Raw genomic sequence first — 13,227 nt, 5'->3', positions numbered from 1 at the left:
GTGGATATTTTTTGCAGCAATTGTAAAGATTTCTTAAAATCTCTTGCACTAAGTTGGCACTGTAATACACAGCGGATTTTCTGAAAATACGCAGATGAAAAAAATCTGTATTTCTGCACTGTAGAACTTGGCGTAAAACCCCCTTCAAACCCATCAGTAGCTGTAAATGGCATCTGTATTCTGCAGGGCAAGTACTGGGCATGTAAGCTTCACCGCAGACCTGCAGCCTGGTACCCGAGTGTGCGGGGGATAAAGGGAGGATTTCTCATGTTATATTACAACACATTATGGGATGGTCATGTATACAATTACTGTGCGTTTCAATGGCAGAGCTTCATTAAAAAACAAAACTAAAAATACAAACACATTAAGAGCTGAGAAGTGAAGACGTTCTCCGGTTAGAAGTGGAACACAAAAACATGACAATACAGTTGTTACTGAGCGCATGAACAACATAACTGAATAAAAGACAATGTTCCCGTAACATCCATCTGGGAGTCCTAACCCTGGATTCATGCGGGTAACACAGTGAGTAGACATCCGGCTGATGCGCCGATGTGCAGAGCCATCGATTACCAAGACAGACAAAAGATGGCTGTGCCCAGAATACGCCAGGCATTTAGTTGATGGATATACAGAAAACCAATTAGACTGTGGAATTTGAAGCTTAAGGATGACATTCTTCCTTGGGAACAGCAGAAGCAATTTAATACCCTTCTTGCAGAGCACGGGCTTTCCATGTGTCTCCGGCCTCCAGAAGAGGAATCAGAGAGACACATAGAGGAAATAACAAGTCGCTTGTTCTCCACAGGATAACCCAGATACCCAATCTAGTGAATAATGGAGAAGGATTTGTTAGGGTCCTGGGGTAATGTTCTACTCGTGACTTTACTACTTTAGGGTCCTGTATATATTGGCCGACAAGTAATCCCTGCAACAATAGAAGACATTCATGACTGCAGAATCCAAAGCTCCGAACATTCGTGAAATTATCAGGCACAGCTTCATAAATATCTAACACTTTGTATTACAGAAGTGATGCTACACGTACACTATACACACAGATCTATACAGAAACTGCAATCCCGGAAAACCCATAGTCTGGAAGAAAGAAAATTGGGAACCCTTGAGATTTCCAAAGTAATAAGCATTTTGGGTGGGAAATGAGGCTTAACTTAAGCAAAAGCCTAGTTTTAGTCAAATTTATTGAGCAGTTATCATACAAATAAGCAGATAAAGAAGAAGTGTGTATGATATGATTGCGTTCTGTGACTGTGCACTCTGCCGGGGGAAAGGGTGGAGGACTTCCACAATTTGGGCATGGTCAGACACGTGGCTAGGAGGACACAGCTTAAGGTGCTCTCACTATTCTAATGGGGCCAGGTATGATGGATAGCAGGGCCGTGTCTACACCTCTCAATGGATATAAGGTATTGTACAGGGATGCTCCGTCTTTCCACAACGGGGGGCTGAGATGGCGGCTCCACCAGATGTGCTCCATCATTCGTCGTGCCACTGGACATCTCCAACAGAGACATAAAGGAGTTCTCTATATACACACGATAATAAATTATATAATGTCGCCCCTGATGTTTGCACTGTGGGCAACCTAATGTTGGTATGACTGCAGGTAAGATCTAAGGTCCTGGGATATCACAGTCATGTCTGAGCGGTCACTGGACACCGCTTCACCAAAAAGAAAAACCACGTAATGATATATCACGAGCTCAGGCTAGGTGCACACCTGCGGTGGAGGCTGTCCTTATCACTGTATATTGCACTATTTTTTTCAGCAACACCGGCACAACAATGGAAATCTGACGAACTCCAAAATAAGTCAATTGGATCCATTTGTGTCCTATAATGAATCAGTCCATGCAATGAAATTTATTAATCTGCTCCGGATGAGGACTAGTGTGATGGAGGTTAGAGCACTGGTGGGAACTTAACTTATTGGGGCATAAGAACATCATGAATGAGGAATCAATGTTATCGGTTACCCAACGCACCCATCATCTTCATTGTGGCTCCTATCAGTACGGCTCACACTGCTGTCATGCATTTGATGAGGACACTCACATCTGATTACTAGTGGAATATTCTTTTAGGGTGATAGGGAAATGGACTACATAATAGTCTACCGACAAACAACCAGTGTGTTCCTCCAGTACATTACAGTCAATAAATCTAATTCCTAAAAATGGCCTTTCTACCCCTGTACTGAAAGGATATATATCAAACTCACTGAAAAATACACAATTGTGATGTATGGAAAAGCATTACATTACATCCTATGGGAGACAGAACTGGCAGATGGAGCAGAATTGGTTTCCTCCCGCCCAGCAGAACAGGGTGCATGGGCATGCTCCGCTCCCGCTCCTCTGATCCGGAGGACAGGCGCCATATCCTGTTTTCAGTTAGTGGTAATAGGGATTATACCATTTCATATTTTGCTCCCCACGTTAAACAGTTTCTCAGCAAACAGTGTCCTTTCTCCAGCTTTTTGCCGTCTCGTCTGGGAGCAATATGACGTAGAGGCAGAGACACTGATTCCAGCAATGTGACTTACTGGACTGAGCTGAAAAGGAGAATGGACCTCACCTCCAAAAACATACGTTGATCTAATGCCTCTTTGCAAAAATATATAAAACTGAACATGAGGTTCTTAGTTTAACATTCTGATCAGACTGTGTGAAGCCCACTGCCAAGTCACGGCAAACCTCGTAGTGAGTCCTAAAATTTCCTACCTGAATGGGAGCGGAGCCGTGCGCCAACCACCGCAGCAGTGGCAATGCACCAGCAGGGCAGGCGGACTGATGCCTCACAGCACCCATGCTGCAAGACCGAGTCCCCATGACTCCAGGCCACGCCGCCCCACAAGCACAAAACCAGATTGGCAACTTTCTGCCTATGCACAGTGTACACTGAATACTGCCAATCAGTGGTGTGAGCGGGGATATACAGGGCTCATCACTAAAAGGACTAGAAAGATCTACAGTAGATAGAACCAGTTTATCAAAACTACAGCAAGCAGCTCAGTAAGTGACAAATCACTGTAATCAGGGTCTCTACATTATGCTCAAAAATCAGCTGACAAATTCCCCTTAACACAATCTAATCCCCATAGACGCGGCACTATTTCTGACTCTGCTCTTACTTTGTTTTACTAAAGGAAAACATGATTCATCATTTCTTAACAAAAAATTATTTAACTGCCAGCACCCGTAAAGGAGCTGTATGGCATGGGGCACGGCGACTATGGGCATCACTGTACGATCGCTATCATATATGGACACGCAGGATGCTCCAGAGAGGGCACTGATCTTGGCAGTATCTCTCAGCACTAGGTAACGGGGACCCTGAATTATAACCCACACGAGCAGTAATTCTGCATGAGGACAGGGGTAGCCATCTTCTGTAATGTGCACAGTGAAATGTATGAAGCATTAAATCCCACATCTAGTAATACATGGATGATAGAAATCCTTTTTACTGTCCCATACACCGATCAGCACCATAACCTTGAAGCCATTCTTCTCCTCACACCCAGCAATACGTTACCTTCATGTATGCAAACTCCTTCATGGCAGCCAGACGAGACAGGTAGAGCCAGGACATCTTCTGTCTGTGCTTGTGATAGTCACGCTTGTTTTTAAGGTTACGAAAAGACGTTCTTCCGAGTCGGTGAAGTTTTAATGCGAGCTGCTTATCGTCTTCATTTGCAACAATATAGATATCTGTATGGAGAAAAAAAAAAAGAGGAATGCCACTGTGACGGTGAGGTAAAATAACAAGGCCCTGTTCACATTGGTGCAGTGCCAGATCTATTCCATAAGGGGCAACAGCGGACCTGCTGAATTATAAGAATGCCCATCCAGTCTCCTCATTTTGCGGTTAGACATCTCTGACAGCGGCATTTAACATGTGGCGGTATGGGCCCATGACATGATCGCGGGTCACCGATGGATTGCTAGGACAGCAGGGGTCTGTTGATAGGCACAGAGGTCTTCAATACAGAGCTCTTTTGAAACCCTGCCTGTGGCCAGACTTTAACGGAGACCCCAATTTCTGCTATATACAGCGATGCTGTGGTATTGAACAGTGAAAAAAAAATTGAAAAAACAAAAAACACATAAAAGTTCAAATCACCCCCAAATTGAAAAAGGTATTAAAAACAATAAACGGAAATTGGCCGCGTCGTGAAGGGGTCAATAAAAGACCTTTCTTACCTGACTCTTTGCCCACACCCATCTGGTTGCCAACGGAAGTGATGACGTCCCGTGATGAGAGAGTCTTTAGTGCCAGGTAATCATATCCACCATAGATCAGCCGGTAGCCCTGAACGGCTGACAGAACACAGAAGTCACCGGCGTGAAGCTTACTCTTTATTTACAATGACAGCAGATCATTTAGAACACAACATTTTTTTTGTCACTTTTTCATAGTCACATTCTAGGAGCCATATATATATATTTTGGCAGACGTAGCTGTACTAGGGCATATTTTTGTGGAATGAATTGTATTTGTCAGTGGCACCATTTTGGGGTACGAATAACATGTAACTTATTAACTCTAGGGGGAGAAATAGAAGTAAAAACAGCAATTTTGCTAGTTTTTATTGCATTTTACACTATTCATGTTCTGCACAAATAAAGTATAACTATATTCTGTGGGTCAGTGCGACCATGGTGATACCAAACATAGGTAGTTTTATGGCTTTTGTACAGTATATACACTGGAGAAAATCATTTGTTATTGCACTGCCATATTCCAAAAGCCATATGTTTTACAAATTTCCATCCATGGAGCTGTATGAGGGTGTATTTTTTTTTAGTGTGACAAGATGTAGTTTTTGGTGGTACCATTTTCAGGTACATGACTGATAACTTTTTACGTTTTTTGGGAGATAAAAATGTACAAAAGAAACCACAATCCGGTTATATTTTTTTTCTTTAAACACCATTCACTAATGTTATTCTGCAGATCGCTAACAATCCATGAGACTCGGCGGCTCTGATGAGAAGTAGTTACTGACACCGCTTTGCAGAGCTGACAGGTCTCGCGGATTGCAGCGGGAGCCGGGAATTCTGATGAGCGGTGACATCACTACCCGTCAGCTGCGAATAGCAGTAACGTTACTTACTACTGTTCACAGTCGCCGGATTCGGGGGAACGCTGGACTACATCGGACCTGCGTGTGAACATTCTTTGTAATAAATTGGTGAACGACACGGTCTTATTTTTTTCCCCCTCTCTCTTTTTATGTTTTTCAGGTATCCACTTGTGGGCTACAGAGGACCTGCATGTTTTTTTTTTTTACTTTAATAAATTGGTGAACTGGGGAAAGTATTGAGTGTTTTTTCAAATAAAGTATTTTTCGGTGTGTTTTTATTTTTTGATTACTGGGTTAGTAATGGGGGTGTCTGATAGACACCTCACCATTACTAACACCAGGGCTTGATACCAGCTGTGAGTTTTGACAAATCACAGCTAGCATCAACCCCCAACTATCATTACCCTGATTGCCCCCGCACCAGGGCAATCGGGAAGAGCCGGGCAAAGCACCAGAATTGGCACATCTCATGTGATGCTCCAGTTCTGGGGCAGCTGCGGTCTGATATTTTTAGGCTGGGAAGGGCCCAGTAACCATGGACCTTCCCAGCCTGATAACATAAGCCAGAAGCGGTCTGCTTTACCTTGGCTGGTTATTAAAATAGGGGGACCTCACATCGGTTTTTTAAGTTAAACAAGCATAAACACCCTTTAGTGTCTTTTTTGTGGCAAGTTTAATAATGTATAGGGACCTTGTGAAATTATATATCTGCAGGATATCTATCTACCCTAAGGGATCTGGCTGTGAATTTACTGTGCTTGGCTGATGAAATTTCGTGGCTCCTTTGAGATTTGTGAGTAACCATCGGACGGCAGACAGATGGCCGATGTGCCGGCCGATTTTTTTCTTGCACCTATTGACTTGCATTGGTGAGTCTCAACCGATATACGCAGTCAATCACAGCATGCTGCAATTTTTTCCTGAGGCCGATTAGAGCAGAGAAAAAAAAATATATGCAGATCTGCTCTGCCTCATTGAATAACATTGGTCAGAGTGCAATGCAATGTTTTCGCACATAGCTCTCCTCCATATTATACGCCAGTGTGAGTGAGCCCTAATGATTATTATTTTTTCTTTCCAGAGCTGAATGAGGGATTTTTTTTTTTTTTTTTTTTACAGCACCATAGATGTGCATTGCTGATTGTGATCCGACCCTTGGATCAGAATCGGACATGTTTCAGATCAAAATCACGGATATGTGAATGGCCCCATAGACTGTCACAGGTACAAGTGTCATCTAGGAAAACCCCAGATATCACTCGTACGAGTGTGTAAAAAATAATATAGATAAAAATTGTGTGTGATTTGTCTAAATTTACAGAAATGATTTACAATGCAAACACACGAAAAAGACAATAAAAATATAAATTATTCTTACTCTTTGTCCGCTCATATGCTATTAGTTTATGCTTTACAAGCTCTCGCAAGATTTTGTTGCATCCGCCATGTTTCAGACTGGCTATTGAGGCAATTAAACTGGCAGGCACAATCTCGTGGTTCTTCATGCCCATTTCAACCTAAAAGAAAAACAATATCAGGTATTAGAGAAACCAAAGCAGTTATACAAGAGAGGCCTAAATGTGTTCTGTAATTTGCACAGGGAAGGAGGCATGAATGGTGAGGGCACGGCGACGGAGGCGCAGCACGTGGACAAGAGTACGGGGATGGAGGTGACAGCATGGGCGAGAGGGGACTGGGGCGAGGGCATGGCGACAGAGGTTACAGCACGGGGGCAAGGATACGAGGGCGCAGCATGGGGATGAGGGCACGGGGATGGAGGGGATGGCTCGGTGACGAGAGCACGGTGACAGAGGCGATGGCATGGGGGAGAAGGGGCTGGGATGAAGGTACAGGGGTTAGGGCATGGCGACGGAGGCAAGAGGACGGGGATGGATGTGATGGCACAGGGGAGTGACGGCACGGGGATGAGAGAACCGGGATGGAGGTGAGGGCACAGGTGCGGGACAAGGGTACGGGGATGAAAGTGCAACACAAAAATCGAGGGCATGGCGATGGAGGTGCAGCATGGGGATGAGAGTGCGGGGATGGAGGAAAAGGCACGGGCATGGCAACGAGAAGATGGGGAAGAGGGCGATGGCATGGGGAAGGGACAAGGGTATGGAGAAGGAGGCTGGAGTACTGGGACTGAGGCGACGGCACGGGGGTAAGGGCACGGGGACATGGGTATGAGGATGGAGGAGATGGCACTGGGGAGAGAGTATGGATAACGGGCGAGGGCATGGGGGCACGGAGGCGCAGCACGAGAGGACGGGGACTACAGGGAGGTTTTCATGTCCTTCGGCTGTATGCTGTGTGCTGTGTGTATGCTTCGGCTGTATGCTGTGTGAAGCTTATGAAGATCCTGTAGGCAAGGGGTGAGAGCAGCTGTGGGTCCCGGACTGTAGGACACACCGAGCTTCCCCTGCACACCCTGTGCCCGGCCCCGTACATACCGCGGTGAGCACTCGGAAATCATCCCTGGACAAGTACCGGAGTAGCACCACGTTCAGCTTCCCCATGCTGACCACCTGGCCTTCTGGAACGCAGAACTCTCCCACGTGCGTTCCAGCCGTACGTGTTGCGTCACTACGCTGCTGCCGAACAGCATGCTGGACGGTCCTGGCAGCTGTGTAGTGTTCGGTGCCGTGTAGCGCTGGAATGTGACTGTGGACCGCACCGTCCTGGTAACATACTGTATACAATGGTCATACAGGAAATCCAGTGCCGGTCGCCACGACGGTCAGCCCCGGAATGGACGCGTGCTTAGTTGTTGGTTTTATCGCCCTTTCAGGACCTTGGCTGCCTAGGAGAAAACTGTAAAGTTTGAAGTGGGCGGGAGCAGCGCAGCCGGGACTCCCAGCACACTGAGCACAGGTACACGGAGGAGCATACGGGCGAGGTGCACTGCTGGGAGTTGTAGTACTGCAGGTACAGGTTCCGCCCGTGTTATTACTGCCCTGTGAGCGCCAGCACTACAAGTCACTGACACTGTGTATCCTCTATGGCAGTGTTCCCCAACTCCAGTCCTCAAGGCCCACCAACAGGTCAGGTTTTCAGGATCTCCTTAGTATTGCACAGGTGATGGAATTATCACCTGTGCAATACTAAGGAAATCCTGAAAACATGACCTGTTGGTGGGCCTTGAGGACTGGAGTTGGGGAACCCTGCTCTATGGGAAACAGAACCAGTGACTGTGACAGATCCACATTCACTGCAAGGTTTGCTCTATAGAGAACAGGGCAAAGACCACACAGCGCTGTTCACACACAGCGCAGAAAAACATGTAAGTCGCAGACAGGTGACGAACATTCACATCAATGGGGGGAGGCACAACACCGCCCGCTGACCCCGTGTAACACATTGCAGGGTGCTCCTGACCATTCACTGGAATTATTCATGTAATCTGAGTCCGTCCTCCAATATCCGCTGCGCCACTGATTCTGGAACAGTTTTTCTTTTCCCCTCCATCCCAAAGTTATGGCCTCCAATAATAATGGGGCACATTTCCCCTACAACCACCTTGGTGAATACCACAGAAATTGTTTGTGGGCTTTTTCTCTTTGCATCATTATTACTGGGAGGGGGCATAACTTTGGAATGGAGGGGCACAGAATAAAAGAAAAACCCTCCCAGAATCAATGGAAATTGGAGGAAGGGCTCAGTGTAAGGCCATAGCCCCACTATCAGTATTTGGTCAGTATTCGGTCAGTATTTTTTCTCAGGAGTGGGAGCCAAAACCAGGTGAGGAACAATTAGAGAAAAGGTATAATAGAAACAAGTCTCCAATTCTGCATTTATCACCCACTCCTGGTTTTGGCTCCAACTCATGAGAAAAAATACTGACCGAATACTGATAGTGGGGCCGTGACTTTAATTAAAATATCCAGTGAAAGTTCCTTGTACAGAGAACCCGACATGAAGCGCAGCCAGGTAAATCATACTCTTAAACGCTCCCACGTTTCAGAGAATATACTTAAAAGATCCAGACTAGTCCGGCTCTTCCAGCACCGCTGCATGTGATTGCCAGGTCTTTCACTTGTGTGTACAGAGAGAGACCGGTCAGTCACCTACAGCTGTGCTGGGAAGAGCTGGCCAGGGGCGGTGCTGGACATTGGTCTCTGGCTGTGGTCTCTGGTTGAATCTTCAAAGCCAGATAATAATATACCTGCCTACAATTCATGCTCCCTGCGGTTTGGGCTGCATGAGTTGTCTACCCATGAAGACATTTTGGCAAGTGCTGCTACTTGCTCAATCCTAGTGGAGTGTAATGAACACACTGTTTGGATTCAGCTTCTCTTGCAGGTTTTAGTAGTTGTCATTGCAGCTCAGTGGCCGAGATTCTAGTTTGCATGCGACTACAACCATGCAAATTGCATGCTCTGAGGTCACATGATGACCACTGAAGCCGGCAAGAAGCTCTAGCTCAGTGAGATTGGATGGAGATGTCTGTGAACAGCAATTTACAAGTCTTTCCACAAGAACTTTGATGGGGTCATTCACACACATGAATATGTGTTGATCTAAACCATTCTATTATAGCTCTGGCAGTATATTTAGGGTCGTTATCCTGCTGGACGGTGAACCTTCACCCCAGTCTCGAGTCTTTTGCAGCAGCTAACAGGTTTTCCTCCAGGATTTCCCTGTATTTAGTTCCATCTATCTTCCCATCAACTCTGATCAGCTTCCCTGTTTCTTCTGAAGAAAAGCATCCCCACAGCATGATGCTGTCGCCACCACCATGTTTAATGTGGGGATGTTGTTTTCAGGGTGATGTGCAGTATTAGGGCATGTGCAGACGATCCGGAGCCGCTGCGGGTTTGACGCTGCGGACTTATGCAGCGTCAAACCCACAGCGGCCAGCTGTTACAGCATAGTGGATGGGATTTGTACCAATCCCATGTCCACTATGCGTCTCCGTGCACCCGCGGAAACTGACATGCGGCGCGTCTTTCCAGACCGCAGCATGTCAATCCCTCCTGCGGGTCCGCACGCGGACTTTCCCCATAGACTTAATCTCTATGGGGAAAGTCTGTAGGTTTAAAAAATAAAAAAAAAGGTGGAGCTCATTTGCATATCCGCACGTGGCTCCTCCGCAGCGTCGGGGCCACAGGCTAGGAGATACGTCTGCACATACCCTTAGTTTTCCATCACACATTGCATTTTGCATTAAGCCCAGAAGGTTCTACTTTGGTCTCATCTGATCAGAACACCTTCCTGATCATCAGAGGCAGGATTACAATGATCGGTAACACCTCTGTACACATCTGATAACACAGGATCCAACATTCACAATATTTCATGTCACAGCTGACCCTGCTCCCCCTCCCATCACAATTGGGGTGCTTTCACATTGTGTTCAGGCACCCGTTTGGTGGTCCCATTGGGGCTTATGTCCAAATTTCCCGCAAATCGGGACTCAGACGTATGCGCCGACGGGTCCATAGACTATAATTGTGCGTTCGCTCTGCCGAGCATTGTTTTCGGGCGTATACGCATACTGGAGGCACACACTCAGACGCAGTGTACTACATCTGATTGTCCGCATCCAGTAGGCTTATACGCTCGAAAATGATGCACGGCAGAGTGCACGCACCATTATAGTCTATCGCTCTGTTAGCGCATACATCCAAATCCCGATTTGCAGGGGTTTTGGACGTAAGCCACTACAGGGCCCCGAACCGGTGCTGGAATGAAATATGCACACGCTCATTAGATGTTTCAATACAAAAATAGGATCAGGGTCTGTTCATTGTTGATAATGTACAATTGTTGTTTACTGAAACAACAGGAATTAAAGAACCCCATAGCGGTGAAAATTGCAAGGTTTCTCATTTTTATTTTTAGTACACATTATGATATGTAAAAAAAATTAATTGCCGAAAATATACAATTAATAAAAAAACCTGATTTAAACAAGGTCATGTTCTAATGATAACTTCCCTTTAAATAGGAAGTGACCATTTTTTTGGGCTGTTTTTATTCTTTACTTTTTAATATACTGGAAAAAGCATAAGGAGACCTAACCCTTCCAGAAGTCCGAGCTGTGTGTGGCCCACGAGCTGCTCTGGAGGTGTTTGCGGGTCAGCGCTTTTCTTTATTAGGCCCTGTACACCAGTCCTGGCAGTAATGTTAGCCTGGGCCAGATGTGTGCCAACAAAGGAACAAGCTGTGGGTGGACATCCAGGAGGTTTGTATCTGAATACCCATTTATGTGTTCAGAAGCTTTGCAGATCGTGTCCCTTCAATTATTTTTCTTTTTGTACCAATTCAAAACTGCATTTCTGTCATTTTTTTGCAGATTTTTTTTTTTTTCTGTGGTTTTTAAACTGGTGGGATGAATATTGATACGCTGTAATTTTACAGTGCGGGTTGCTACAGACATGGCAATACCAATTTTATTATTTTTTTTTCTGGTACAGCCTAATATGCTTTGGTCTGTGGAAGACTCGGAGACCCCTACAATATCCATAGCACCACATCAGCACACTGTGATCAGTTGTGGGGGGCCTGTACATGCAAAGCTTTCCCTAAACTTTTTGCATACTGTTGTCACAGTTGACCATAGCATGTAAGGTGTTAATAGAGCCGCTCTGGACCCCTCTGTACTGTGCTCCCCTCCTGCTCCTGTGTCCCTTCTTGGAGGTGAAGATAGGGAGCCCCGGGGGTTCTCATCCCAGAGAAAAGAAAACAATGCATTGTCATGTCTTGTGGAAGGCGGCACAAGAAAAGGCTGTTGAGTAACGGGAAGCTGTTAACATTTTTTTTCCAGTATATCAACATTTTTAAGACCATGTAATAAGAGAAGACACCGGCTCCCACATATCACACGGTTTTCCCCAGAATTCTGACATAAAATTGTTTGTAATGTCACAAATGTTGGGAGTTTTGGCGTTTTATGCCAGTACTGGCCAGCTTTGCCAATGGTTTACAGAGTTGGGGATGCTTCCAGTTTTAAGGCAGGGTTTTTTTGGTACCCCTTGGGTCTCTCGGGATCAGATCCAGCACACCTTTACAACTTTTGTTTAAAAAAAAAAAGCAAACCTAAGCGACAGGTCAAAACACTGATCCTCCGCTCCTGCTCTGGAGGATTTTGACAACTATGCATTCAGCCTGGATCTCATCAATGAGGATAGAAATAGAAAGGCGTGTACGGTGTTAATGAGATAAGTATTGTAATTTTTTAATACAAGGAAATATTGCAAACTATAAGATATCCTTTTTTATTTCCAGAATCATTGCCCTTCAGACATCTGCTGCTAGAAACATGTCGTTCATGCATTCCTCAGAACTTCTCCAGGTATCGTTAGTTGTGTGAAATTCTAGTGTTTGCTTTTTATTTTACTGGTATATATAATTATTTGTTATACTCTAGATACCCTGTTAGACTGAAAGTTATAGTATAAAACTATAAGTTACTGGTAAGTGTTGCACACAGCTATTTGCTTGGACATCATCTGAACTTTGGGAGGTATTGGCGCTCTTTAAAGGAAACATTTCATCCCCGAAACCATATTTTCATACTGGTAAATTGCATTTCAATTTAAGTCTGATCAGCTTATTGGAAAAGAAGCTACAGGGAGAAAATAAGTTATATTTTCCCTGCAGCCGCTCACTTCCAGTCATCGGGGCAGTGCAGGGAGCTATTACTATCAAGGCTCATTACACAGTGAGTGTGGCTGTAATCACTCCCCTGCCCAGTGATTGACATCCTGCTCTGAAAACATACTCTGCACTCCATTTTCTTCCTGTAAGAGACTGCTCCAGTAAGCCAGCCAGACATGATTGAATCGCTTACCTGTTTATAACACTATGTGTTAATCTGAAGGTGACAGGTTCCCTTTAATGAGACTAGCTCAGTATGGAGTCTTATTAGCATTGTGCCATGATTGAAGATTATGCAAATTGGCTTTCTTTTCCTCTGCAAGAAAGCTATCTCACAAGTACCACTTGGGAAAGGTAACTACTCTATAAGTCAATATCTGACCCTTGTTTTCGCTTTATCTGACCCTTTGTTTCAACTATGGCTAGTGAGCTGCTGCCTGGCCGACCCCATCTGCGGAATGAACATGCTGCTTCTTTTACCCCCTTCACAGCTTCCGAACCTTAAAGTGTTT

General features: G+C 45.2%; 2 protein-coding genes across 6 annotated transcripts in view; one reads left to right on the top strand and one right to left on the bottom strand.

Moving 5' to 3' along the window:
• RIOK2 (RIO kinase 2) overlaps positions 1 to 7,720 on the bottom strand; it is a 34,659-nt gene extending 26,939 nt beyond the window's left edge. The window contains exons 1-4 of the mRNA XM_073678155.1: positions 7,567 to 7,720; positions 6,492 to 6,630; positions 4,230 to 4,346; positions 3,562 to 3,737 (exon numbers count right to left, since the gene is read on the bottom strand). Of these exons, the coding sequence (XP_073534256.1) occupies positions 3,562 to 3,737; positions 4,230 to 4,346; positions 6,492 to 6,630; positions 7,567 to 7,632 (498 nt within the window). The 5' untranslated portion in view covers positions 7,633 to 7,720. The remainder of the gene's footprint in view (positions 1 to 3,561; positions 3,738 to 4,229; positions 4,347 to 6,491; positions 6,631 to 7,566) is intronic.
• Positions 7,693 to 13,227, top strand: part of LOC141265258 (uncharacterized) — a 154,697-nt gene continuing 149,162 nt past the window's right edge. The window contains exons 1-3 of one of the 5 annotated variants that reach the window (XM_073678131.1): positions 7,730 to 7,797; positions 7,905 to 8,041; positions 12,344 to 12,410. In XM_073678131.1, coding sequence (XP_073534232.1) covers positions 12,378 to 12,410 — 33 coding nt within the window. In that variant the 5' untranslated portion in view covers positions 7,730 to 7,797; positions 7,905 to 8,041; positions 12,344 to 12,377. Of the gene's footprint in view, positions 8,042 to 12,343; positions 12,411 to 13,227 lie in introns of all 5 variants that reach the window. The other 4 variants (XM_073678121.1, XM_073678112.1, XM_073678104.1 and 1 more) reach the window with 4 other exon arrangements.

The sequence above is a fragment of the Phyllobates terribilis genome, unplaced genomic scaffold (assembly GCF_046119375.1).
Source record: "Phyllobates terribilis strain yellow unplaced genomic scaffold, ASM4611937v1 Scaffold_1__5_contigs__length_1240528914, whole genome shotgun sequence".
Taxonomy (NCBI): Eukaryota; Metazoa; Chordata; class Amphibia; order Anura; family Dendrobatidae; genus Phyllobates; species Phyllobates terribilis.
This window is presented reverse-complemented; position numbering and strand designations above follow the sequence as displayed.